The sequence below is a fragment of the Saccopteryx bilineata genome, chromosome 2 (assembly GCF_036850765.1).
Source record: "Saccopteryx bilineata isolate mSacBil1 chromosome 2, mSacBil1_pri_phased_curated, whole genome shotgun sequence".
Taxonomy (NCBI): Eukaryota; Metazoa; Chordata; class Mammalia; order Chiroptera; family Emballonuridae; genus Saccopteryx; species Saccopteryx bilineata.
In genome coordinates this window covers 313,932,174-313,957,791 of record NC_089491.1, presented here as the reverse complement: position 1 = coordinate 313,957,791, position 25,618 = coordinate 313,932,174, and the positions used below count along the sequence as shown (strand labels likewise).

The following is a 25,618-nucleotide window of genomic DNA, read 5'->3' as shown; positions in this document are numbered from 1 at the left end:
GAGCTGGAAGCATCAACTCCCATATGTGCCTTGACCAGGCAAGCCCAGGGTTTCGAACCGGCGACCTCAGCATTTCCAGGTCGACGCTTTATCCACTGCGCCACCACAGGTCAGGCGGTTTCACGCATCTTGACCTGATGGGTCAAGTTACTAAGATTTGGAAGAATTAATGAAGAGAGAGTCAACGGGTCAAGTCATGGTGGGCTAAGCTGTGTGTGTGTAGGGCTAAGGCTTCTAGCTTCTGCTCTGACTCTCCCCCCCCCCCAGCTTTTATTTTAAATTATTTTTTATTTATTCAATTTTTTAGAGAGAAAGAAAGAGAGAGAGAGAGAGAGAGAGAGAAGGGCGGAGGAGCAGGAAGCATCAACTCCCATTATGTGCCTTGACCAAGCAAGCTAGAGTTTTGAACTGGCAACCTTGGCATTCCAGGTTGACACTTTATCCCCTGCGCCACCACAGGTCAGGCTTTTTCAGCACTTAAAGCACTTTATATACATTACCTCCTGGTATTACCCTCATAGCAGATGAGGAAGGCCAGTTTTAAGAAAGTTAACAGAGGATCAGAGTTAAATGATTTGCTCAAGTTAGCGAACCAATAAATGACAAAACTGGTCTGCTGGGTTTGTACTAACATGCTAATCAGCTGCACAGGAAGATATTGAAAGCTGAAGTGTGTAGTAAAAGTGACCACTAGGAACCAGACTGGAGGGCATTCCCAGCTTGCTCCACGTAAGCAACAGCTGGTTCTACCCCATTCAATGCGACCACACCCTCCTCCCACTCCTTCTCTATTTAGGCTTTGCTCCATTGGCTCTCTGATACAGGCCCCATGCTCATACGAGGGGAAGCAGCCAATCAGTGCGACTCGTTCTCGCCCAGCCAGCTCGTGATAGATCGCGTTGTTTCAGTCCCTCCCGCAGTAGGCCGGGAATTGGAGTCGAATGAGGCATTTCTGTCCATAGTGAAAGAATATCGAGAACTACTAGACCCAGAGAGCTGAGCGCGGAGGGGATACAACTTTAAGGAATACCCCGCCAACGATCCTGAACTGGGTCCCACCAGAAACAGGTGAGAATGGTTGTGGCCTGGGACCGGAGGCAGGGGTTGGAGACTCGGCTTTACCTCTGGAGCGATACTTTGAGGCACGGGAGGCCTGGTCTTTTGCGTCGGAGTTCCCGGGTTTTGGGGGTGGGTAGACTCGACTGGCTGTTTCTCCGGATGTGCGGAAACTCCCGAGCTCAGTCGTGTACTTTCCTAACATCCCCCAATATACCCGAACCAGGTTTGCTTTTTTACTGAGAACTCTCCTTACTAGCCCGGCGTTGTTCCGAGGCTGTCTCCGCCTGCCCTGCACTCCCTGTAGACCTCGGGACGCCCGGTCTCAGAGCCCCAGACTTCTTGGCCGTAGCACCCAGAGTTTTCGGCTCCTCTTCTTGGGACGTCTCAGAGCCTCCACACTCCTCTCCCCACCTACTAAGGGAGTCTGAGTTCTAGATTTGGTGCTACCACTGCCTATATATTTGTCTACCTCAGTTTGACCTCTGTGAAATAGGGTGATTTAAGGGTTCACAGCCCCTAGTCCTGAGGAACTTGAGTCTGGATCCTTTTAGCTGTACTCCAGGATTTGGGGGAAGAAGTCAAGAGAGTAACAATTCCAGAGGCTCCTTGGAGAAGGTGTTGATGGAGGATAAAGTTAGGTAGCATTAAGTTCTTTAAAATTTCATTAAGTTCTTGCTATCTTATTTTAAAGTGTGATCAGTTGAGTGTCAGTCATCCAGCTGTACTTTTTGCTTCTTGCATTTCCTTTTTTGTTGTTGTTGTAAATGCCAAGCTCTGTTCAGAATAGGACGGGATTAGGGCCTGGCGGTAAAAAGTTGGGGGGTCGTAAGGGTGACCTGGAGAGCTGACACCATGCATCTGCCTTTGGTGCTTGCTCCTGCAGGGAGTGCTGGGCGCCTCCTCCCTATGCCAGTCCCTCCCTCCATGATGCCCCTGTCCCGCTGGCTGAGGTCTATGGGGGTCTTCTTGCTACCAGCCCCCTGCTGGGTGCCCCAGGAGAGGTGGCTGGGTCCCCTACTGCGGCCCTCCTTGGTGCACAGGGGCTTAGTCCTGAGAGCATGGCACAGTGCCCGCTGCTGGTGCCAAGCATGGACAGAGGAGCCTCGGTGAGTGTGGTAGGGGTGAGGGGCCTTGGGGAGGGGAACTCTGATCAAGTTTCTGACTTGTCCTCCCTTTTCTTAGAGTACTTTACTCCTCCCTCAGAATGAACGGAGACCAGAAATGGGATGTTTATGACCAAAAAATACAGAATTTCATTCAGCACTTCTCCCAGATTGTTAAGGTGCTGACTGAGGATGGCATGGAGCACCCAGAGATAGGAGATGCTATTGCCCGGCTCAAGGAGGTGAGGGATTTGTGACTTGAGGGAGTGAATCTTTGGTCACTATGTATATGTGTGGGATTCAACATTGGTGCTATGGTTTTGGGGGCAGGCTTTTACCAAAGTGACTCCAGGTCAGCTCTGGAGGACCTGTGCCTGGACAGATATACTTCCTCAGCCCATCAATTCCACCTTGTGGTTCTGGTGGGCCTGTGAGGGCGAAGGCTTTTTTAAAAAGCATTTAATTAATTAATTAATTAAAGAAAGCTTTGAACTTGGTTGGCCTTTTTATTTTGTTGGGAAAGAAAGTTACTTAGGTGTCCAGAAATCATAAGGTGCTATGTTCTTGGCAGGGATCAGTGAGGAAGGCAGTCTGAGGTGGCCCTGAGGGAAGCTAGTCTATCCTCAGATACCTTTGTTCTGGATAGAACTATGGCTGGGATACTTAAGTTGCCTAATTCTTTTGGAGTGTCTATATCTATGTCTATGTATCTATATGTATCTATATGTATAGATACATATAGATATTTTAATTCAATGAGAGGAGGGGAGGCAGAGACAGACTCCTGCATGCGCCCTGACTGGGATCCACCTAGCAAGCCCATGGTACAGCGTGGTACTCTGCCCATCTGGGGTGCTGCTCTGTTGCTCAGCAACCGAGTTCTTAGCACCTGAGGTGGAGGCCATGGAGCCATCCTTAGCACCCAGGGCCAACTCACTCCAATAGAGCCATGGCTGCAGGAGGGGAAGGGAGAGAGAGAGAGAGAGAAGTGAGAGGGGGAGGGGTGGAGAAGCAGATGGGCATTTCTCCTGGGTGCCCTGACTGGGAATTGAACCTTGTACATCCACATGCCGAGCTGATGTTCTCTACCACTGAGCCAGCCCACCAGGGCTTAGTAATTCTTTTATAAATGCTGTCTCTTTTGTCTGAGGGGAACCATGGAAAAGGAGAGGGTTTGTCTACATTGGGATGGAGATTAAAAGGGAAGTCTTTCCAGTGAATTAGATCTGGTTGTCAGCAGGGCAGCAGAAGTCATCATGAACAGGAGGAGATACAATTGGAGGAGTGGGGGATGGATTCCCCAACCTGGGTCCTCTCTAAGCTCTCCTCTGACCAACTTTGAGGAGGGTGGAGCTTTTCTTCAATACAGTGAGAGGCTTTTCATTTGCAGATAGGTTGAACTGTGGGTAGGAGAAAGTGGCTGAAAGAGTAAGTCTAGGGGAGGTGGGGCTGGGGCTGGAACCTGAGAAAGAGACCTGAGTATGCCAGCCATTCCTGTAGCACGAACAGAGTTTTTCCTGCACTATTAAATTTACTGAGGAGTACAATGCAGAGAGCCTGAGGACTAGAGAACTCTTCTGTGTTCCAGGACTTGGGGAAAATAATCAGAGAGTAGCAATTTCAGAGGCTCCCTGGAGGAGGAGTCCAGGTTATGGAGGATTTACAGTGAAGTTGTGGATGGAGGTAGAGGGCAAGAAGAAAACTCAGAGTAGCTGCTCTGTGAACAATGATACCCTGTCCCTCTGGCTGCCCCCCAGGTCTTGGAGTACAATGTCATAGGAGGCAAGTACCAGCGCGGTATGACGGTGCTTGAAACATTCCAGGATCTGGTGGAACCAAGAAAGCAGGATGCTGACAGTCTCCAGCGGGCCATGACTGTGGGCTGGTGTGTGGAACTGGTGAGAGGATGGGGGGGGGGGGAAGGGCAGGAGAGGTTTGGGGGGGGCAGGGGGTGGTGCCTTGGTTGGGAAGGATGGACCTGAATCTCATTTCTTTCTTTTTTATTTTATTTTATTTTTTTATTTTATATTATTTTTTTACAGGGACAGAGAGAGAGTCAGATAGAGGGATACATAGGGACAGACAGACAGGAACGGAGAGAGATGAGAAGCATCAATCATCAGTTTTTCGTTGCAACACCGTAGTTGTTCATTGATTGTTTTCTCATATGTGCCATGACCGCGGGCCTTTAGCAGACTGAGTAACCCCTTGCTCGAGCCAGTGACCTTGGGTCCATGCTAGTGAGCTTTTTGCTCAAGCCAGATGAGCCCATGCTCAAGCTGGCTATCCTGGGGCCTTGAACCTGGGTCCTCGGCATCCTAGTCCGACGCTCTATCCACTGCACCACCACCTGGTCAGGCTGAATCTCAATTCTTGATTATTTGTGTTTCTGTGTCTTTAGTGTGCTACAGCTGAATTTAGAGAGTAAATTACTCTATAGGCTAACAAATGTGGGGACCTCTTCTCCCAGCAGGGACATATTTTATCTGTAGACTACCTGTTGGCCAGGGCCTTAGAACTGGGCGTAAAGGTATTAACTCTCTGAGTAAAGTGACACAGTTCTTCCAGATTATTCTAAAGCAGAGATTGAAAACTGTTATTCCCTGATAGTTTTGAAAATCTTTTAAAATTAAGTGTCCTAAATTTAACAGGTTTCACATAAAAAACACAAATTTAGCCTGACCAGGTGGTGGCGCAGTGGATAGAGCATCGGACTGGGATGGGGAAGACCCAGGTTTGAGACCCCGAGGTCACCAGCTTGAGCGCAGGCTCATCTGGTTTGAGCAAAAGCTCACCAGCTTGGACCCAAGGTCACTGGCTTGAGCAAGGGGTTACTCGGTCTGCTGAAGGCCCGCGGTCAAGGCACATATGAGAAAGCAATCAATGAACAACTAAAGTGTTGCAATGAAAAACTGATGATTGATGCTTCTCATCTCTCTCCATTCCTGTCTGTCCCTGTCTATCCCTCTCTCTGACTCTGTCTCTGTAAAAAAAAAAAAAAAAAAGAAATGGAAAAACACAAATTTCTAGCGTCACTTGGAAAATTGCTAGATCTGCAACAGCTGGGCAAAGTTTAATTGAGGTCACTTGCCCAAGACAGGGCATGGGCTTTCTTGTGTGGGTCTGACTCTGCTTTGCTGCACTGCCTATGTTCCTTGTCTCCTGTGCCCAGCTCACTTGGTCCTTGAAGGTGTATGGTTTGCAGGCCTGGCCTAAAGGTTTCATCAGTGACAGGGGGACAGGATACTGGGAGGGGTGCAATGAGGCCAAAAAGGAAGACACTCAGGACTTGGTAGATGACGGGTGATGCTGAGGCTCCTGGCCCGAGGAGAAGAGCAGCTGGCTCAGGGTAGGAATGGTGAGCTCAGAATCAGCCACATTGCATTCTTGGTACTGGCAGAGCATGTGGAGCTGTCTGTCCTGCGACTGTTGAAATTCCAGTCCGGAGCCTGGGCTATAAGGCTGGAGAATGGGGATTTGCCTCCAAGGGCAATGGCATTATTAAAGGACAAGGCCCTGGGTGATGGGTGTCCCTGTAGGGGTCAGGAGGGTCTGAGGAGCCCATAAAATTGGAGGAGACGGGTAAGGAAGGAAGGGCAGGAGAATCAGAGCAGAGAAGAGTAGCAGAGCTGTGGGGTCATAACTTGAGGGCCAGCAGCTCACCTGTAGAATCAGTTGGTATTAACCCTAGCTGCACCTAGATGTGATTTTTATTTTTATTTTTTTAAGTTAGAGGAGGAGAGATAGACTCCCAGATACTCCCCGACCAGGATCCACCCAGCAACCTCTGTCTGGGGGGCAATGCTCGAATCAGCCGAGCTATCCTCAGAGCCCAGTCTGAAGCTTGAACCAATCAAGCCATGGGCTCTGAGAGGGGAACAGAGAGAGAAGGGGGAGAGGGAGGGGAAGAGAAACAGATGGTTGCTTTTCCTGTGTGCCCTGGCCGGGAATCCAATCCGGGATGTCTGTATGTTGGGCCAGTGATCTATCCACTGATGCAGGAGGCCAGGGCCTAGGTGTGGTTTTTAAAAAATGATTTTTTAGTTGTTGATTTTAGAGAGAGAGGAACATCAATTTGTTGTTCGACTTATTTATGCATTCATTGGTTGATTCTTGTATGTGCCTTGACCTGGAATTAAATATACAACCTTGGTATATCAAGATGATACTTTAACTTACTGAGCTACTTAGCCAGGCGCCGGGAATGTTTTTTTAAAAACACGATTGAAATGCTATCACTTCTCCAAGATGCCATTTGAGCTATCCACCATTGTTTTTGCTTGGGTGACTTTAGTTATAATTTCTGCTTATGTCTTCTTTCTAATTCTACCTTATCTCCTTCAGCCTCTTATTTTTCTACTTCAGCATTTATGCCTAAGAACAAGGACGGACACTTGCCTCTATCACTACAATACCGTGATCACATTTGCCTTACTGTTTAGGCTGCTTCAACAATGTCAAAGATTGGGTAGTTTAGAAATAACAGAAATTTACTCCTCATAGTTCTGGAGGCTGGGAAGATCAAGGCACTGCCATGGTGGGGTGAAGGCCTGCTTCTTGGTTTATAGTTGGCCCATTCTTGCTGTAGTTTCATGTGGTGGATGTGATTAGGGAGCTCCATGGGGGTCTCCCTTATAGGGGCACTAATCCTATACTTTAGGGCTCCATTCTCATTATCTAGTTACCTTCCAAAGTCCCCTCCTTTTTTTTTTAAGCGGGAGGAGGGGAGATAGACAGACTCCTGCATACTACTGACTGGGATCCACCTGGCAACCCTGTCTAGGGCTGATGCTGGAATCAACCGAGCTGTTTTTAGCACCTGAGGCTGATGCTGGACCTACTACCTATCCTCAACGCCCAGGGCACCGTGAATTAACCAAGCCACTTGCTGGGGGAGGGGAAGAAGGACTGAAGGGAGAGGAAGGGGGAGAGAAGCAGATGGTTGCTTCTCCTATGTGCCTTGACTGGGGTTCAAACCTGAGATGTCCACATGCTGGGCTGACACTCTATAAACTGAGCCACCAGCCAGAGCCAAAGCCTGACCTTCTAATACCATCATCTTTGAGGGTTAAGATTTCAACATAAGAATTTTTGGGGAGTGTGACCAGGTGGTGGCGCAGTGGATAGAGCATCATATTAGGACACAAAGGACCCAGGTTCGAAACACCAAGGTCGCTGGCTTGAGCAAAGGGTCACTCACTGTGTTATAGCCCCCCAGTCAAGGCACATATGAGAAAGCAATTAATGAACAACTAAGGTGCCGCAATGAAGAATTGATGCTTCTCATCTCTCTCCCTTCCTGTCTGTCTGTCCCTATCTATCCCTCTCTCTGTCTCTGTCACTAAAAAAAAAATTTTGGATACATTCAGAACATAACAACATCCAAGATATTTAATTTAACACTGATATAATAATGTTACAGTATATTATATTATATAATATAGTAATATATTAATATTAATTATATATTATATAATAATATATCTAATGTACAGTCCATATTTAAATATTCCTAATGCTCCCCAAAATGTATAGGTAGTTTTTTATTTATTCATTTTTTTTTTAGAGAGGAGAGGGAGAGACAGAGGGAGAGAGAGATAGGAGAAACAGAGGGGGAGGAGCTGGAAGCATCAACTCCCATATGTGCCTTGACCAGGGAAGCCCAGGGTTTCGAACCGGCAACCTCAGCATTTCCAGGTCGACGCTTTATCCACGACGCCACCACAGGTCATATAGGTAGTTTTTTTTAACATCCAGGATCCAGTCAAGATGCATTGTATTTGGTAATTTTTCTTCAAAAAAAAAAAAAAATTTTTTTTTTTCCTTCATTTCTCTGAAGTTGGAAATGGGGAGGCAGTCAGACAGACTCCCGCATGCACCTGACTGGGATCCACCGGGCATGCCCACCAGGGGGCGATGCTCTGCCCATCTGGAGTGTCCTCTGCCGCAATCAGAGCCATTCTAGCGCCTGAGGCAGAGGCCACAGAGCCATCCTCAGCGCCTGGGCCAACTTTGCTCCAATGGAGCCTTGGCTGCGGGAGGGGAAGAGAGAGACAGAGAGGAAGGAGAGGGGGAGGGGTAGAGAAGCAGATGGGTGCTTCTCCTGTGTGCCCTGGCCGGGATTTGAACCCGGGACTCCCGCACGCCAGGCCCACGCTCTGCCACTGAGCTAACCAGCCAGGGCCTTCTTCAGTCTTAAATCTAGAATAGTCTCTCCATCATAACTACTTTGTTTAAAAGTCCAGGACAGGTGTTTTGTAGAGTGGCTCAGAATCCAGTCTGTATTTGTCTGATTATTTCTTCATGATTACAACCAGACTAAACATTTGCCAAGAACGCTGTATGGGTAATGTGGTACATGCTTCCCATTACTTACCACTCCAGCACATACCTGGGAAGACTACTGAGAAACCACCACCCAGTGCTGAGGCACCACCTTACAGAGTTCTCATTTACTTGATCTGGGGTAGAGCTCTGGAACTGGTATTTTCTAAAGTCTAAAAACTGGAAAGCGCAGTTGGGTCAGAATCATTGCTGGGCAGTGGGCAGAGGAGACTGAGGGAGGCCACAGTGTAAAGAAATGTCTTTTAGAGACAATCCAGTTGAGTGGTAATGCTTAAAACCAGGTGACCCTTACAGTCACTTTTGGGAGAGGCAGCAGACCAGTGGTTTCTGGGTAACCATGCCACTCTTACTAAACAGTGTGTAAATAAAATATGTGCCTTCAATGTGGAAAGCCCAGACCTCACCACCGGGTGAGCTCAGAGGTAAATGTGCACACTGGTGCCTCCTTCTCGAGGAGTTGGCTTGGAACAAGAGCGGTGATTGCCACGGATGTTTTTGCACTGCCTACACTTAAGTTGAAGCTGGTGGGCAGCATTGGGTGCTTCCTCTGAGCAATACAGATCCAGTAGAGCACACATACAGATCAGGATGAGGTGAAGATTTAAAAACCATGCCTTGAGGCCCTGGCTCGTTGGCTCAGTGGATAGAGTGTTGGCTGGATGTGAGGAAGACCCAGGTTCAGTCCTTGGTCAAGGTACCCATGAGAAGTGACCATCTGCTTCTCTTCCTGTCTTTCTATCCCTTCTCTCTCCCTCTCGCAGCCAGTGGCTTGATTGGTTCGAGTGTTGGCCCTGGGCACCGAGGACAGCTTGGTTGATTTGAGCATTGGCCCAGACAGCGCTTGCCAAGTGGATCCCGGTTGGAAGGCATGCGGGAGTGTTTCTCTGTCTCCCCTTCTCTCACTTAATAAACAAGAAAAGACATGCCTCGGAAAGCTGTTTTAAGGAACCAGGATATGTATAGCCTGATGGCAAGCAAGAAGTACCATGAGGAACATTATGGCATTTCATTCTTTCATTTATTTATCATACAAGAATTTATGACACACCCACTGTGGGTCCAGTGCTCTGGTAGGCTCTGGGAATGCTAAGAGGGCTAATTTCAAACCTGCCTCCAAGAAGTTCAGTCTAGTGGGAAAACCACTACAGTAAAGTACCTTCAAGTAGGCTGGCACTTGGAAGAGTTAGCTCTTTGCTGATATGTAAGAGTGTTTAAAGATGTTTAAGATCCACAGGTGCAAGTTACCAGGAGTCAGACTTCAGTTCTGTCCTATCATACCTGCACCCCCAAATGAGCTCTCTGAGGTGGAGCTTTGTTCCCGGTCAGTGGCATGTGTAAACAGTGCCCAGGGATAATATGGGAGCAGCCTTTTGTTTCAGAAGTCATGCATGCAAAGTCAAGTTGCATTAAGAAATATTACTTTAAGTGTTCACTGAAGTTTTTGGCAAGAGAAGAATACGGTATGTAAAGATGTCTCATCATCTTCCTGATGCCCGTGATCGTTTATGGCTGCTTGTCTGGAGATGGCAGAGATCTGTTGTAGTTTCTTATTCTGAAAACAAGAGTTTTAGTCCCATTTTGTAGCTGGGAAGCCTGAGTCAAAGAAGTCATATGACTTGTCAGAGTCCAACAGCACAGAGCAAGGTCTCCCCATCTTGACCTTCCTTCTCAGCTCATAGTGATTTTCAAAAGCAGCTGTTGCTGGTGGAAAGGACAGGAGTAAGAAATGCTGGGGGTCCTTACTCCACTCTTCCTTCTCCTAGCTCCAAGCTTTCTTCCTGGTGTCAGACGACATTATGGATTCATCCTTGACCCGGCGGGGACACATCTGCTGGTATCGGAAGGTAAAGTGGGAGGAAAAGTGGCAGTGGGCATGGGAGCAGGCAGCAGGGAGGTGGTTACATAGAGCCTACTGAGGTGTTCAGAGTGACAGGTTCTTGGTGTGAGTCTAGGCTGGAGACTGATTGCTTGTCTTTTCTGTTCCCCTGACAGCCAGGCATAGGTTTGGATGCCATCAATGATGCTTTCCTTCTGGAAGCATGCATCTACCAACTGCTGAAGTTTTACTGCCGGGAGCAGCCCTATTACCTGAACCTGATTGAGCTCTTCCTGCAGGTGTGCTGCAGACCAGGGCTCTGTGCCCAGAGGTTGCCGGCAGTAGCCTTGGCCTCTACAGGACATTCTCATCTAGTTGGTTTCAGGGCACAGGAGACCTAGGTTTGCCTGGAAGAGGAAGAAAGTGAGGGACTTGAGAAGGGTGGTGGTAATAGCAAGGAGAGTTCTCTGTCCCCGTGTGACTAGAAAGAATGATAAAGGATGGCGTATGTGTGAATATGGGCCTTGAGTTTTGGGGCCTCCCCTGCCTCCTGCTGCCTTTTTGACTGACCAGTTGTTAACTGGTATGTAATATGGGGCCCAGGATTTCAGGGTTCCTCAGTCCTGGAGAAAGGTCATCTCACGGGCCATCTTCCTCCTTAGAGTTCCTATCAGACTGAAATTGGACAGACCTTGGACCTCATCACAGCCCCGCAGGGCAACGTTGATCTTGGCAGATTTACTGAAAAGAGGTAAGGGACAGTGGGAACTACATCTAGACAGTGAGGGAAGGCTCCAGGTGGGCATTGCCATTCTGAGTTTATCTTCTACCCCTACTCAGGTACAAATCTATTGTCAAGTATAAGACAGCTTTCTACTCCTTTTATCTTCCTGTAGCTGCTGCCATGTATATGGTGAGTGAGCCTCCCCATCCCCTTTTGCCCACTAATCTGGGCTTTTGGACAGTCTAGTGCCCATACTTAATGGCTGTGTGATACTGAGCAAGTTATGTATATTCTCTCTGAATATATTTGCTCAGCTGTAAGATGAGGATAAAATCTCCACTTCATAGGATTGTTGTAAAAATTAAATGGGCAAGTGATATGAAAGTGGTTGGCCTATCATAGAAATGAAAAATTCTCCATCTGAGTATGGATTGGTGTGGTGGGGCGATGATGGTTCACGTTGAAAAGACTGGATTTACAAGCAGTAAGTGGGATTGACTGTCTACCCTGACCTTGCTTCTCCAAGTTTCCTTTTCATTCTGAAAGAAGGTGGAAATGGCAAAAAGATTATGAAGAAGGATCAATGACTCTCGGACTGAGCCTCATGAAAGAAGAGATAGTCTGAGGGCCTCCAGAATAGATTAATCTCTGCAGGAAGGCCTAGCTAACACTAACTGATAGAGGTTGGACAATCAGTCAGGACTTCCTAGATCAGGGAAACCAGGGATGTCTGCAAGGAGAGCAGAGAAGATTCTGGGGCTGCACTTGGGCAACACTTCATGGGAGGAAGCAGCCGGGAAGATGAAGGCATCTCTGGTGTTTGGCTTATTAATCCTCTTTTCACTGTAGGCGGGCATTGATGGGGAGAAGGAACATGCTGTTGCCAAGATGATCCTGCTGGAGATGGGAGAGCTCTTTCAGGTTCAGGTAGGAAGGCATGAGGCACTGGCAGAAAACAGATTCCAACTTTCCTCCTTCCCTGCCTTGGAGCTTCTTCATTTCTCTTTCTGCCCTCTTGCCCAGGATGATTATCTTGACCTCTTTGGGGACCCCAGTGTGACGGGCAAGATTGGCACTGACATCCAGGACAACAAATGCAGCTGGCTGGTGGTTCAGTGTCTGCAACGGGCCTCGCAGGAACAGCAGCAGATCCTACAGGTGCCCAAGAGAGAGCTGTGGATCCCTGAGCTGCTGAGAAAGGGATAGAGCAGTGGTTCTCAAGTGGGGGCAGTTTTGTACCCCAGGGGACATTTGGCAATAGCAGCAGACATTTTTTATCATAACTTGGTGTGTGTGCATGTGCTGCGGGCATATCTAGTGGGTAGAGTCCAGAAATGCTGCCAGACATCTTACAATATATACAGCAGAAAATTCTGGCTCCAAATTTCAATAGTGCCAAAGTTGAGAAACCCTGGGGTAAAGGAGGCTGAGGGCTAAGCCAATATCTGAGCATTTGGGATGGGGAGGGGAAAGTTCAAGATCTTTGACAATCTTAGACACACAGAAACACCTGAAATCAGAGACAGGAGTCAGGTGAATCGAGGTGTTCAAGAATATGTAGATGAAGGGTGTGGAGGGGACCTGGAGGTGCTGGGGGAAGGTTAAGCTTGTTTTCCTACTTGCAACTCCCTTCCAGGAGAATTATGGGCAGAAAGAGCCTGAGAAGGTGGCCCGGGTGAAGGCGCTCTATGAGGAGCTGAATCTGCAGGCTGTGTTTATGCAGTATGAGGAAGACAGATACAGTCAACTTTTGGGTCTCATCGAGCAGTGCCCTTCGTCCCTGCCTCCAGCCATTTTCCTGAGGCTAGCACATAAGATCTACAAGCGGAAAAAGTGACCTAGAGACTGCTATGGTGGGGAGGGGAGGCTCTTAATAAATTACAGTAAATCCTCACTTACATGTCATCCATAGGTTCTTGAATAGTGCGACATAGGCTAACTGATATAAACAAGAGTTAAGCTCCTGCCTGACCTGTGGTGGCACAGTGGATAAAGCGTCTACCTGGAAATGCAGAGGTTGCCGGTTCAAATCCCTGGGCTTGCCTGGTCAAGGCACATAGGGGAGTTGATGCTTCCAGCTCCTCCCCCCCTTCTCTCTCTCTGTTGCTCTCTCCTCTCTCTCATCTCTAAAATGAATAAATTAAAAAAAAAAAAAGAGTTAAGCTCCTATGGCATACTTCTGGTCACAAAAACAATACCAAACACTTCCAATATTAACAAATAAAATTGTGGGCTATACACACATTTAAGGAATGAATGAAAACAGGTAAGATTATTTTCCAACCTGCTTATTCTAGTTAAGGGTTGTGGGTGACAGGAGCCTGTCTGGGCAGCTTAAAGTGGGAGCCAACCAGCCTGTTGGCTCAGTGGTAGAGCGTCGGCCTGGCGTGTGGGAGTCCCGGGTTCGATGGGCACACAGGAGAAGAGCCCATCTGCTTCTCCACCCCTCCCCCTCTCCTTCCTCTCTGTCTCTCTCTTCCCCTCCCACAGCCGAGGCGAGGCTTCATTGGAGCAAAAGATGGCCGGGGCGCTGGGGATGGCTCCTTGGCCTCTGCCCTAGGCGCTAGAGTGGCTCTGGTCGTGACAGAGCGACACCCCGGATGGGCAGAGCATCGCCCCCTGGCGGGCGGGCCGGGTGGATCCAGGTCGGGCGCATGCGGGAGTCTGACTGCCTCCCCGTTTACAGCTTCAGAAAAATACAGAAAAAAAAAAAAAAAAAGTGGGAGCCAACCGTGGACAGGAGGGCGTTCCAATCAATTGCAGGGCCCACTCATACCCACACCCACTCAAGCAATTTAGACACACCAATTCACCTGACCTGCATGTCTTTGGGATGTGGGGAGAAACCCTGACAAGGGAAGAACATGCAAGCTCCACACAATGGACCTTGTTGGAATTGGTTTTCTCAATAGTATAAGGAAATGAATGAAATGATATTCCAGGACCTGCTGTACTATCTAACTTTGTGGTTCTATTCTTGCACGTACCAGTCAGGGGTGTAGCTCTGGTCTGAGTGGTTTGGGTGTAGGGGTGATTGCACGGAAGTCAGGATTGTGGGCCTTTGCTTCAGGATCCCTTAGGACAGAAAGCCTAGGATATATCAAAAAGTGCCAGAGGGGTTCCTGGCGGTGTAGCTCAGTTGGATCATTGTCTTGACCTGCGGGTTTCATCTGGTCTGAGTGCAGACAAGAATCAAACAATGATGGCGTGAACAAAAGAACAAGTTGCTGTTTCTCTTTCCCTTCCTCTAAAAAAATTAACTGCGAGACGTCCAGGTGGGTGACACGCAAGACTGTCGTGTTGGGGGCGGGGTATGAGTTATGCCACGCCCATACGTGAAGAGGCGCGGCTGCGCAGCGCTGGCTGGTAGTCTAAGCTCCCCACCCCTCCAGTCTGCCCGGATTGTGGGAGCCGCAGGGGAGTCCAACGCCTGGAGCGGTTGCAGTAGGACCGTGGTGAGGATGTCTTGGTCTGGGGATGGGATGAGTGGATCAGGCATGCGGGGTGGGGTAGGAGAGGGAGCAGTAAAAATGAATAGGGGTGGGGTGGTGGCTGGATGATAGACAAGTGCGGAGAAAATGGACAGAAACACTGGGTTTCCAGCAGGGTGGAGGTGGTGCAGAGATTAAAGCTGAAGCCCTGTGGGGGTCTGTATCGGCTGGTCTGACAGCTAGACTGCTGCTCCATCTTTCCTCTCCACGCCTGCCCCTTTTCTGCAATTAAGCAGCCAGATGCATCCTCCCCCCCCCCCCCTATTTCATAGCATTTGGGCAAGGCCTCCCCGAGCTCCTTACTCTGGGAGTGATTGCGGCAGAGAGGACCCCGGGTCCATTCTGGGGCGCATTCTTTTTCAAGCCCCCACATCATCTCTACTGGGACCCAGAAAGCAGCCTCATTCTCTGACCCTCCCAGGCCTCTTCCTGGGGGGTTACATTCGATTCCACCTGCAAACACTGCAGAGGAAACTAATGGCCTGTGGATGGTCATTTGCATCTCATTTGAATATTGCTTAAAGCAGCTGGCACCTCCCCAGGCCTGCTCCTGCCGTCAATCACCTCAGTGTCCTTCCCGCGGCCCGCACCCTCACTGGCTGGGTTTCACCATCCCTGTCTTCTAGGTCAGTATCTGCGGTTGCCAGGTAGGCGGATGTGAGAGACCCGGTCTTCCTGATTCTCTAGAGGCCATCCCGTTGCCGCTGGCACTATGCTGTCCCCTCAGAGGGCTTTACTCTGCAACCTCAACCACATCCATCTCCAGCATATCTCTCTGGGCCTGCACTTGTCCCGCCGTCCTGAGCTATGGGAGGGGCCCTTGAGCACATCCTTTCCCCCAGGGGATACCGGGGGCAAGAAAAGCCGGGGCGCCTGCAGCGGGACCCTGGTAGATGCCAATTCTAACAGCCCTGCCGTGCCCTGCCGATGCTGCCCCGAGCAGGGGCCAGACTTAGAAACCCAGCAGGACCCAGCACAAGAGGAAGAAGGGGCTGCCTCTCCCTCGGACCCTGGCTGCTCTTCTTCTCTCAGCTCCTGCTCAGATCTTAGCCCTGATGAGTCCCCAATCTCAGTCTACTCTCGGGATCTCCCTGGCGACGAAGACGTCCATCCTCAGCCCAGCATCATCCCACTGGAGCAGGGCTCCCCTCTGGCCTCTGCAGGCCCTGGCGCCTGCTCTCCAGACAGCTTCTGCTGTTCTCCTGATTCCTGCTCCGGAGCTTCCTTACCATCCGGCCCTGGTCTGGACCCAAACAGCAACGACCTGACCACCTGCCAGGACACCCCTTACCCAGAGCTAGGGGAGGATGAGGGTGGGGAGCAAGATCTTCCTACTTCCGAGCTCCCAGAGGCGGATGAGCTCCCAGAGGCGGATGACGAGAAGATCGACGCTGGGAAAATCGAACCCAGTTGGAAAATCAACCCTATTTGGAAAATTGACAAAGAGAAAACAGATGCTAGCTGGAAAATCACTGAGAACAATAACTCCGTCTGGAAAATCAACGGGAATACTAAGTCTGTTTGGAAAACCAACATAGGAATAAGTGATTCTGGCTTGAAAACAGACGCAGGGAAAAGTGATGGGGGATGGAGAAATGACGTCAGCGAGGAGCTGGTGCCCCACCGGACAATCACGTCCTTCCATGAGCTGGCCCAGAAGCGCAAGCGGGGCCCGGGGCTGCCTCTCGTGCCGCAGGCCAAGAAAGACCGCAGTGACTGGCTTATAGTCTTTTCACCGGACACTGAACAGCCCCCCACTGGGTCGTTGGGAGGGTCCTCAGCGGCTCCCCGGGAAGTCACCACTTTCAAGGAACTTCGGTCCCGAAGCCGAGCCCCGCCCCCGCCAGTCCCACCCCGAGACCCTCCAGCAGGCTGGGCCTTGGTCCCGCCTCGGCCCCCACCCCCACCCCCACCCCCACCCGTCCCTCCCCGGAGGAAGAAGAACCGACCTGGGTTGCAGCCTATAGCGGAGGGGCAGCCCGAGGAGGGCAGAGCGGTCAGCCCCGAGGCTGGAGAGAAGGCCCCATCCGCGAAGAAGCAGAAGGACCCCGGCGCACAGGCTGGCCTTGAGGGTAAGAGGCCGCAGGAGAAAGTGGAAGGAGGGCTGGGCTTCTGCCTTGCTCAAGCCTCCAAGGCTTACATCCTGTCCCCCTGTGTTCCCCTACCCCCTTTCTGTGTCACCCATTCTCCTGACCCCTTCTACTAGGCAGCGCTCCGGGAAAGGGAAACTGGGTGGGTCATTGGGTTACGGGACTAACTTTTTGCTCCCTCTTTCTCCCGCCCTTCCTTGCCTGGCTGCCCATCCCGCTGTCTTTCTTTCCCTCCGTACCTGCCCCGCCAATCCTGCCTGCAGCCGGTCCCCTCCTGCTCCCTCGGTCCCTGGTTTTACGGTTTTCGGCCGACGGGCGCCCCCTGTTGGAGGGTGGGGGCGCGGGCACAGCTGGGCCTCTGCTCCTGGCGCCTCTGGCTGGCTGGCCCGGTGCGGGGCTGCGGTTGCTGGGGGCGCCCAGTCCCTCAGAGGAGCAACTGCTGCCTGTCCGCCTGTCCCCCGTGGGAGCCTATTCTCCTCCGGCTCGAGGGGCCCTGTCCTGCCTGGCCAGCCCCGAACTGGCACTGCTGCTGTCCCCGCTCTTTCCCAGAAGTAGTACCTTCCCTGCCGCGGCTCCCCAACCCCGCCAGGTACCCGCTCCCCCGCTGTCACAGCCACCTCGTCAGCAGAAGGCCCCTCGCTGGACCAGGAGCCCACCGCCTCCACTCAGGCTACGTAAGACCAACCCGGGCCGCCCCCCGCAGGCCACGCCTCAGGCGGGTCGCCCCGCCTACTCCAAAGTCCGGGGCACACCTCCGCTTTAGTTTTTCCCGGGTTACAGTGTTTGGCTCCACCCTTTAATCTGGGGTCGATTCCTAACAAGTTCACTGGTTCTGGGGAGTCTGGCTCAGCTTCTATGCAGAGTTCCCCGCGTACTGGACGCGGGCTTGTCCAGCTTCCATACTCAAGGGGATCCCAGCAAATCTGTCATTAGGGACCTTGGGTCCCCCGCCCCCCCCCCCCCCCCCCCCCCCGTGGAATTCCCTGACCAGTGCAGTTCTGACTTGACCCTCACCTTGCTTGGGAAACACGCAGGGTGAAGCTCCACGACCCCCTTGGCTGACGAGGTCCTAGTCAGGTCTTCCTCACCAGGCCAGACTCACATGGGCTGTGGGGGGCGCCCTCTGCGGATTTCCTGGCAGGGGACCTGGGTTTCCCTTTTCCGGCGCCTTCCAGTCTCCCAGTCCTAGGTCTCCTCTCCCTCCCTCTCTTCTCCATTATCGTTTGTCTGTCTTTCCATTGGTCCGGGCTCCCCACGTGCTCTCCGGTCCCTGGGGCGGGACCAGGGTTGGGGTGGGCGCAGGGTGCTCCTCCCCTCCCTCGCCTTGTCATCTGGCGTCCTATAGGCCTCAGCTGGCGGGCAGGAGGTGAGCGCGGCTGTCCCTTCACCGGGACTTCCGGGATCGAGGAGGTGGGAGCTGGGCCCTGAGGAAGGGAATGGAAACGGGGAAGAGGTGGGTAGAGAGGGGTAGCCAGTGCTGAAATCTGAGCAGGATTTCACTTTGGGGCTCCGGGTTGAGCTGCCCCGTGGTCTACCTAATCCCCTATCCCAAGATTCTTCAGGGCTGGGGCGCTGTGGACCCGCAGGAGGTAGCCTGTGCAGAAGAAGCTTGGAGTCCTGGAATAACCCTTGGTAAGTGTCACCGCGCCCTTCTTCCGTTTCCCCAGTTCGGAGTTCCTGGTCCTTTGCCGGTGTCCCCGGGGCCCAGCAACTGTGGATGGCAGAAGCCCAGAGTGGGACTGGCCAGCTGCAAGAGCAGAAGAAAGGTAAGGACACCCTAACCCTGGCTTCAGAATCAATTGCCCCTCATTTTGGCCCTCCATTCTCAGGGTCAGATTGAGTAAACCAGTCGTTAGTCTTTTGGATATGCTGGGGAGAGACGGGGGGTTGAGGCTTCTTCCCTCCCCTGTTCCTTTCCAGGTCTCTTGATAGCTGTCAGCGCCTCAGTGGATAAAATCATCTTGCACTTTGGGGCAGCCCGAAACTTGGTTCAGAAGGTGAAGTTGTCTGTGGGAAGGTTCTGGGGTGAGATGAATGTAGCTCTAACGGTGCAGAACAGTTCTCAGGGAGGGCGCTGGTGGTATCTTTGGACCCATGCCCACTGTGCTGCCTCTAGGCCCAGTTAGGGGATAGCCGGCTGAGCCCAGATGTGGGGCACCTAGTGCTGACCACCCTCTGTCCTGCCCTCCATGCCCTGGTGGCTGACGGGCTGAAGCCTTTCCGGAAGGACCTCATCACTGGGCAGCGCAGGAGCAGTCCCTGGAGCGTGGTAGAAGCATCAGTGAAGCCAGGTGAAGGTGGGGAGTGGGGCCTGGGCCTGGAGCTGGGATGGGGGCAGGCTATGGCTTGGCTGACAGCTCCATTGTCTTTAGGCTCCAGCACCCGGTCCTTTGGAGCCCTGTATAGCCAGGTCAGCCGCCTGGCCCCGCTGAGCAGCAGCCGAAGTCGCTTTCATGCCTTCATCCTGGGCCTCCTCAAGTGAGTGGCATTCTTTCTGGCACCCCTTCCCATGGCTTGGGGACTGCAGGGGTATCTCCAGTGGGACATAGTTGTGATGCCTCATGTTGCCAGAGTAGAAGACCTCTCCCATTCAAATTTCATCTCCCACCCTCTACCAGAGGGGGCTGGAACCCTCTACCTTCCTGAACTTCTTTCTATTCCTTCTTTTATTCCCCAGCACCAAGCAGTTGGAGCTGTGGTTTTCCAGTCTCCAGGAAGATGCAGGTCAGAGGTTCAAATGGGAGAGAATGGGGTTGCTAGGCTATGAGGGAGGGAGGGAAAGGGATCTGTTCTGCTGGTTCCCACTGATGTCAGAATGATCTTAATCCACTCTCCGATTTTACCACTCTTCTGATTAAAGCGCTTTCAAGGACCCCCGTAGCCCAAAGTGGGAAAGACCCAAATCCTCACTATAACCTTCAAGGTCTTGATTGTTTGGCCTCGGCCTTTTTCCCCTGCCTCCAAGTCTGGTGCTTTCCCTGGTCTTTTGACCGTCTTCCTTTCCGGTTCTTTCTTCCACCTAGAATAGGCTTTCCTGCTCCTCCTCAGTAACTTTCATTCATCCTTTGGGTTCTACAGTGAGATTTCACCCCTGCCCTCAGATCAGGCTAACCCTCTCCCACCATTTTGTTTCCATGGCCGGGTCTTCCTCTCTGTTACTCAATTCTTTTATTATTTTTTTTTAAATCACTTGTTCTATATGTGCCTCCCTTTCTAGCCTTTGTTTCTACGTGGACAGGAATGTGTCAGCCCTGTTTCCCACCATGCTATTCTCTGCCCAGTACTTGGCATAGAATGCAGCCCGGGGGGATGTTTGTTGATGGGTGGGCAGATGCAGGGAGTCCTCTGGGGCTAGGCTGAGGAGAGGGGCTGACGTTAGCCTGCTTTTTCCCAGGCCTGCTGTCCCTGCTGTATCTGCCCACTGGATTCTTTTCCATGGCCCGGGGTGGCTGTCCCTCCTTGTCCACAGAGCTGCTGCTCCTGCTGCAGCCACTGTCGGTGCTCACCTTCCACTTGGATCTGCTCTTTGAGCACCACCACCACCTGCCCCTGGGCCCATCTCAGGCTCCTACCCCACCAGGCTCGCCTCCAGCCCTGCAGCAGACTGTGCAAGCTGTGCTGCACTGGGGCGGTCGGCTGGCCCAGAGCCTTCGAGGGTCTTCTGGGGAGACCCCTCCAGGCCCTTCAGCCCCCTCAAGCCCTCCCAAACCAGGCAGCTGGTGGGAACAGCTGACCCAGGCCTCCCGGGTGTACGCCTCCGGGGGCACGGAGGGCTTCTCCCGTCCTCGGTGGGGATCCAGGCGTCACGGGACTGCGGCTGAGGGAGCACAGGAAAGATCGCTGTCCACAGAGGATGTGACACCAGGCAGAGGCATGTGGCTGGGGAGACTGTTTGGAGTGTCTGGTGGCCTCACAGAAACTGAAAGTGGAGTTCTGAAGTCCAGGTAATGGGGTACCCAGTCCCTTCCATGACCTCTGACCCCATCCTAGAGCCACCAGTCACCACAATCACAATTTGAAACTGGAGTGATCCTTTAGGTCAGAAGTTGGCAGTCTTTTTTTTACAGTCACGAAGTAAAAATGGTTACATTCTTAAGTGGTTACATCTTAATGGTTATATAAGCACCTACATGATATTCTCCATCTTGCTTCTTGGCCCTCAAAATAAAAAATATTTGCTATATGTCCCTTTAGAAAAAAGAAAATATTGGCTGAGTTTTGCTCTAGAGTTTGACCATTGGTAGCTCTTAAATGGCTTCAGGCACTTTCTAGTGATCCTCTGGATCTCTCTGAGTGTACTGGTTACATAAGTCCTTTAGTGACTTTTGGTGTTGTACACCTTTGTCGTCACCTGCTTAATCAACCTAACAAACTGCCACTCTGCCCTGAGCAGTGACCAACTCCTCATGTCTTTGAAACACGCAGGTCCCCAGCTGTTTCCTCCCTCCAGAGTCCCTGGGTTTTTTTCTGGAGGTGGGGTGACCTTTGTACCGTGTCCCTTCCTCCAGGAGACCATCCAGCTGGCTGCCTCCTACAGTGAGTGTGTTGGCTCTAGTGAAGAGGGTGGCACCTCCTGAGACTCCCTGTCCTGAAGAACTTGAGGTCTCAGCGCCCAGCATGGTACAGACACACAGGTAAGCAGGATTGGAAAGGGTGCACTGGTTGTACATGTGTGTTATGTTATATGCGTGTGTGTGCACTTCTGTCTTCACAGGGGAGGTGGTTTCAAAGGCCTTGGGGCTGTAAAGTCAGACAGTGCTTACTTTGCATTAGATTTCTGCTGTCACTGGTGTGAACTCATTTTTCTGAGTGTTAGTTTCTCTGTTAAGAGGATAATTTATACCTTTGTTATGATCATTATAAAGACCAAACATATTTAGGGATAGACAGGGACAGACAGGAAGGGAGAGTGGTGAGAAGCATCAACTCACAGTTGTGGCACCTTAGTTGTTCATTGATTGCTTTCTCATATGTGCCTTGACCAGGGAGCTCCAACCAAGTCAGTGACCTCTTGCTTAAGCCAGCAACCTTGGGCTCAAGCCAACGACCTTTGGGCTCAAGCTAGCAACCATGGGGTCATATCTACAATCCCATGCTCAAGCCGGCAACTTCAGGGTTTCAAACTTGGGTCCTCAGCATCCCAGGCTGGTGCTCTATCCACTGTCCCACTGCCTGGTCAGGCTAAACATAATTTTATAAAAGCATTTGGCACAGAGGAGGTTCCCAGTTAATGGTAATTATGCACCAGATGTGCCCATGTGCATATCCTGAGGGGTTGTACTTCCCTTTAGTGGGGTCTTCTAATTTGGCACCATGGGTTGCTTCTACTTTGGGGTCTGGCTTCCTTTGGTTTCTCAGTCCACTGAATTAAGCTTCTTGATTTTTCATTCATTCAGCAATATTTTTCAAGTACTTACTATGTGCCAGACATTATGCTGGTGGGGGGTGGGGAGGATACAAAGTAAACATATTGGAGTCCCTGGCTTCAAGGAGTTTTTAGTCCAATGGAGATACCAATGCGTAAACGAATGAACAGTTAAAATTCTGCGTGGAAAAGACTTCAGGAAAGGAAGACTGAGTTTTTTGGGGCCGTGTAGGCTTCTTCCCCAGGTATGGGAACTCAGGGAAGGCTCAGTGATGGTATAGGATGTGCATATGTCAGAAAGAAGAGGATGCAAAGGCAGAGAGGCCCAAGTGTGGTGAGGAACTGTGGATACATGATTGCTTGTGTGGCTGGAATGGAGGATGCTGGCAGCAGTGACAGGGAGACTAGAGGCTTTGGTATGCTGGTTATAGACCTCATTGTGATGTAGTGGGAGTCATTAAAGAGGGAAGAATGAATGATATGCTTGTGTTTTTTTTTCTTTTTGACAGAGACTGAGAGAGGGACAGATAGAGACAGGCAGACAGGAAGGGAGACAGATGAGAAGCATCAATTCTTTGTTGTGGCTCTTTAGTTGTTCATTGATTGCTTTCACATATGTGCCTTGACGGGAGGGCAGGAGACTATAGCAGAGCAGTGACCCCTTGATCAGGCCAGCGACCCTGCACTCAAGCCGGATGAGCTCAAGCCAGAGACCTCGGGGTTTTGAACCTGGCTCCTCTGCATCCTAGTCTGATGCTCTATCCACTGCACTGTGCCACCGCCTGGTTAGGCATATGCTTGTGTTTTTGAAGGATCTCTGACTGCTGTGTGGAGAATGGAGTTGGGGAGGGAGGTCATAAAATGTTAAAGGATACCAGTTAGATTATATGCTGTGGTTCAGAGAGAGGACAGAGGCTTAAACTAGGGTGAGGGCAGTGGAGTTGATGAGAAAGATAGATGGAATTGTGGGAGATAAAAACACCAAGCCAGTTTTGGTGATTGATTGGATGTGAGCACTGAGACACCCTGGTATAGGGGACACAAGAGGTGCAGGGTTTAGTTTGCGATGTTGAATTTGAAGTACCAGAAAAGTACAAATCATGTCAAATAAGTAGCTGAAGAGTGGGGTTGGAGCTAAGGAGAGGGTTAGAGCTCCAGAGAATCCACATGTTGGTAGATGGTCCACACAAGCCCAGTCAGTGTTCAATGAGCTGAACCAAAGGGATGCTCCACACAGTGGGAAGGTGAGGCCATGGGCAGCTGGCATCTCGCCTCACTTCAACCTAGCATCTCCCTCTGGCTTCCTACAGGGCAGTCCGTGCTCTCTGTGACCACACTGCTGCAGGACCTGACCAGCTGAGCTTCAGGCGTGGGGAAGTGCTGCGTGTCATTGCCACTGTGGATGAGGATTGGCTTCGCTGTGGGCAAGATGGAGTGGAGGGGCTGGTACCTGTGGGGTATACCTCTCTTGTTCTGTAGTCCTAGGACCTTTCTCTTTCTTGCATATGGCCCTCCCTCCTGTGACCTGGGAATGGAATGGCCTCTGAACAATGACCTGTGTAAACTGAGCATCCCAGAAGCATTCTTCCCATTTGCAAAATGACACTTTTCTCCCACATCAGGTTCTGCTAATACGTAAAATAAGTTTTCCTTCCCTTCCATTCCCATGTATGTAAATTGAAATCTGCTCTTCTTCCAAATATATACAATGGAATTTCCTACCCATGCTCTTTCCTCTTGCCCATCTTTGTAAGGGAGCATCTCCCTTTCTATCTGCAGAATGGAATTCTAGCCCCCATCTACCTTCTCCATGTGTAAGTGGACTCTGCCAGTACAGTATATGCCTCAGTTCCCAAGGCTAGAGTGTCTCTAGTCTCCTTCCTCTGTATGAATCTTCCCCTACTCCACCCATCCCATGTTGCCTGTATTTATTATGTACTCATGTTGTACTAGGTGCTGAAGTCTGGACACCCCTGGTGGGTGGCCTGTGGTGTTGGTCTGCCTCCTTCTTCCTTTGTGGCAATAAAGTGTGGGAGTTGAATGTGTGTGTGTCACTGGGTTTCAGGACATAGGTAGTGGGGGAAGGGAGGGAGGCACTCTCTTGTAAAGCTCAAGGGAGATGCTTCCTTTATAGCCCAGGTTCAGTTCCTACTGCTTCCTGAGGAATGAAGTGGCTCTTAATTGTGCCTGATTCTCAGAAGTGCCTCTCTGTTTCGAGACTTGATTGCTTTGTTTTGTGAGATTGATAGGTAGGAGCCTGAGTAAATATGGGAGAGTAGGGAAGATGTAGCCCTTGAAATTGTACTCATTGGATCTCTGAGGGAATGGAAGGATTAAAGGGTTGCAAGAAGTGACACCTTTTTACTTATCATATATATATATATATTTTTTTAATTTTTTTATTTTATTTATTCATTTTAGAGAGGAGAGAGAGAGGGAGAGAGAGACAGGGGGGAGGAGCTGGAAGCATCAACTCCCATATGTGCCTTGACCAGGCAAGCCCAGGGTTTCGAACCGGCGACCTCAGCATTTCCAGGTCGACGCTTTATCCACTGCGCCACCACAGGTCAGGCATCATATATATTTTTTAAAGTAAAGTTACTTCCTTTTTTTTAATTTTAATTTTTATATTTTTACAGGGACAGAGAGAGAGTCAGATACAGGGATATATAGGGATAGACAGACAGGAACGGAGAGAGATGAGAAGCATCAATCATCAGTTTTTCATTGCGACACGGTCGTTGTTCATTGATTACTTTCTCATATGTGCCTTGACCGTGGGCCTTCAGCAGACCAAGTAACCCCCCGCTCGAGCCAGCGACCTTAGGTCCATGCTAGTGAGCTTTTTGCTCAAGCCAGATGAGCCTGCGCTCAAGCTGGCAACCCCGGGGTCTCGAACCTGGGTCCTTCTGCATCCCAGTCTGACGCTCTATCCACTGCGCCAACGCCTGGTCAGGCTATATATTTTCTTATCTATATATAGATATATCTGTATATCTATATATACACACACATACACATATATACGTGTATATGTATGTATAGATATATATATATATACACGTACTTAATTTTATTGATTTTAGAGAGAGACAGTAAGGGAGAGAGATGAGGATGAGAGAGATAAGCATCAACTTGTAGTTGCTTTAGTTTAGTTGTTCATTGATTGCTTTTCATACATGCCTTAAGACTGCACTCAAGCCAGCAACCTTTGGGTTTTGAAATGGGGACCTCAGTGTTCTGGGTTGATGCTTTTTCCACTGTGCCACTACCAGTCGGGTCACATTTTTTCTATTTAACATCACCATTTTATAGGGATATAATTTCAGAAAGCATAGTAACTTGACATCTATAATTTTGTTGGGAGTTAATGAGTTTCAGTCTTTTGAAATGAGAATAGTTAAGACGCTCTGGAGTTTTGATGAAGTTAGAAATCAGTATGCTGTAAATAGCTGCCTAGAGGAGAGTCACCAAAACTTTAGGAGAGTTGAAAGCTGTAAAGCTGTATAACAAGGCAAGGGGGAAGTTAGGGGAAAGGTGAAAATTATGAAGTGGAACAGGGGAAAGATATCTGGAAGCTTTCCTTCATCTCAGGGAACTTGGTTGGAGAGGACAATGGGCAATG

General features: G+C 50.4%; 2 protein-coding genes and 1 long non-coding RNA gene across 8 annotated transcripts; 2 read left to right on the top strand and 1 right to left on the bottom strand.

The window, feature by feature from the left end:
* Window positions 1-904: 904 nt before the first annotated feature.
* Window positions 905-12,941, top strand: FDPS (farnesyl diphosphate synthase). Of its 4 annotated transcripts, none has more exons than XM_066261898.1 (11): window positions 905-1,068; window positions 1,943-2,165; window positions 2,242-2,404; window positions 3,920-4,060; window positions 10,271-10,351; window positions 10,500-10,622; window positions 10,986-11,074; window positions 11,164-11,236; window positions 11,897-11,974; window positions 12,071-12,205; window positions 12,684-12,941. In XM_066261898.1, the coding sequence occupies exons 2-11, from the start codon at window positions 1,966-1,968 to the stop codon at window positions 12,882-12,884; spliced, it is 1,284 nt and encodes a 427-aa protein (XP_066117995.1). In that variant the 5' UTR covers window positions 905-1,068; window positions 1,943-1,965; the 3' UTR covers window positions 12,885-12,941. The 4 variants fall into 4 exon arrangements, with proteins under 4 accessions (XP_066117995.1, XP_066117998.1, XP_066117997.1 ...); XM_066261899.1 differs by lacking the exon at window positions 905-1,068 and adding an exon at window positions 1,107-1,142; XM_066261901.1 differs by lacking the exon at window positions 1,943-2,165 and having other exon boundaries at window positions 906-1,068; window positions 2,263-2,404.
* A 107-nt stretch (window positions 12,942-13,048) lies between these two features.
* Window positions 13,049-17,987, bottom strand: LOC136326250 (uncharacterized). 2 transcript variants are annotated; one of them, XR_010729417.1, is made up of 4 exons: window positions 17,643-17,987; window positions 15,830-15,962; window positions 14,031-14,222; window positions 13,049-13,164 (listed from the first exon to the last, which is right to left on the bottom strand). It is a non-coding gene; the product is annotated as an uncharacterized lncRNA (long non-coding RNA). The 2 variants fall into 2 exon arrangements; XR_010729418.1 differs by having other exon boundaries at window positions 14,031-14,122; window positions 17,643-17,985.
* RUSC1 (RUN and SH3 domain containing 1) lies at window positions 14,267-24,034 on the top strand. Of its 2 annotated transcripts, XM_066261896.1 has the most exons (11): window positions 14,267-14,502; window positions 15,165-16,610; window positions 16,892-17,302; window positions 18,296-18,394; window positions 18,549-18,625; window positions 18,745-18,919; window positions 19,001-19,106; window positions 19,306-19,352; window positions 20,023-20,572; window positions 21,137-21,262; window positions 23,304-24,034. In XM_066261896.1, the coding sequence occupies exons 2-11, from the start codon at window positions 15,251-15,253 to the stop codon at window positions 23,470-23,472; spliced, it is 3,120 nt and encodes a 1,039-aa protein (XP_066117993.1). In that variant the 5' UTR covers window positions 14,267-14,502; window positions 15,165-15,250; the 3' UTR covers window positions 23,473-24,034. The 2 variants fall into 2 exon arrangements, with proteins under 2 accessions (XP_066117993.1, XP_066117994.1); XM_066261897.1 differs by lacking the exon at window positions 16,892-17,302 and having other exon boundaries at window positions 14,269-14,502.
* The last annotated feature ends 1,584 nt before the right edge of the window (window positions 24,035-25,618 follow it).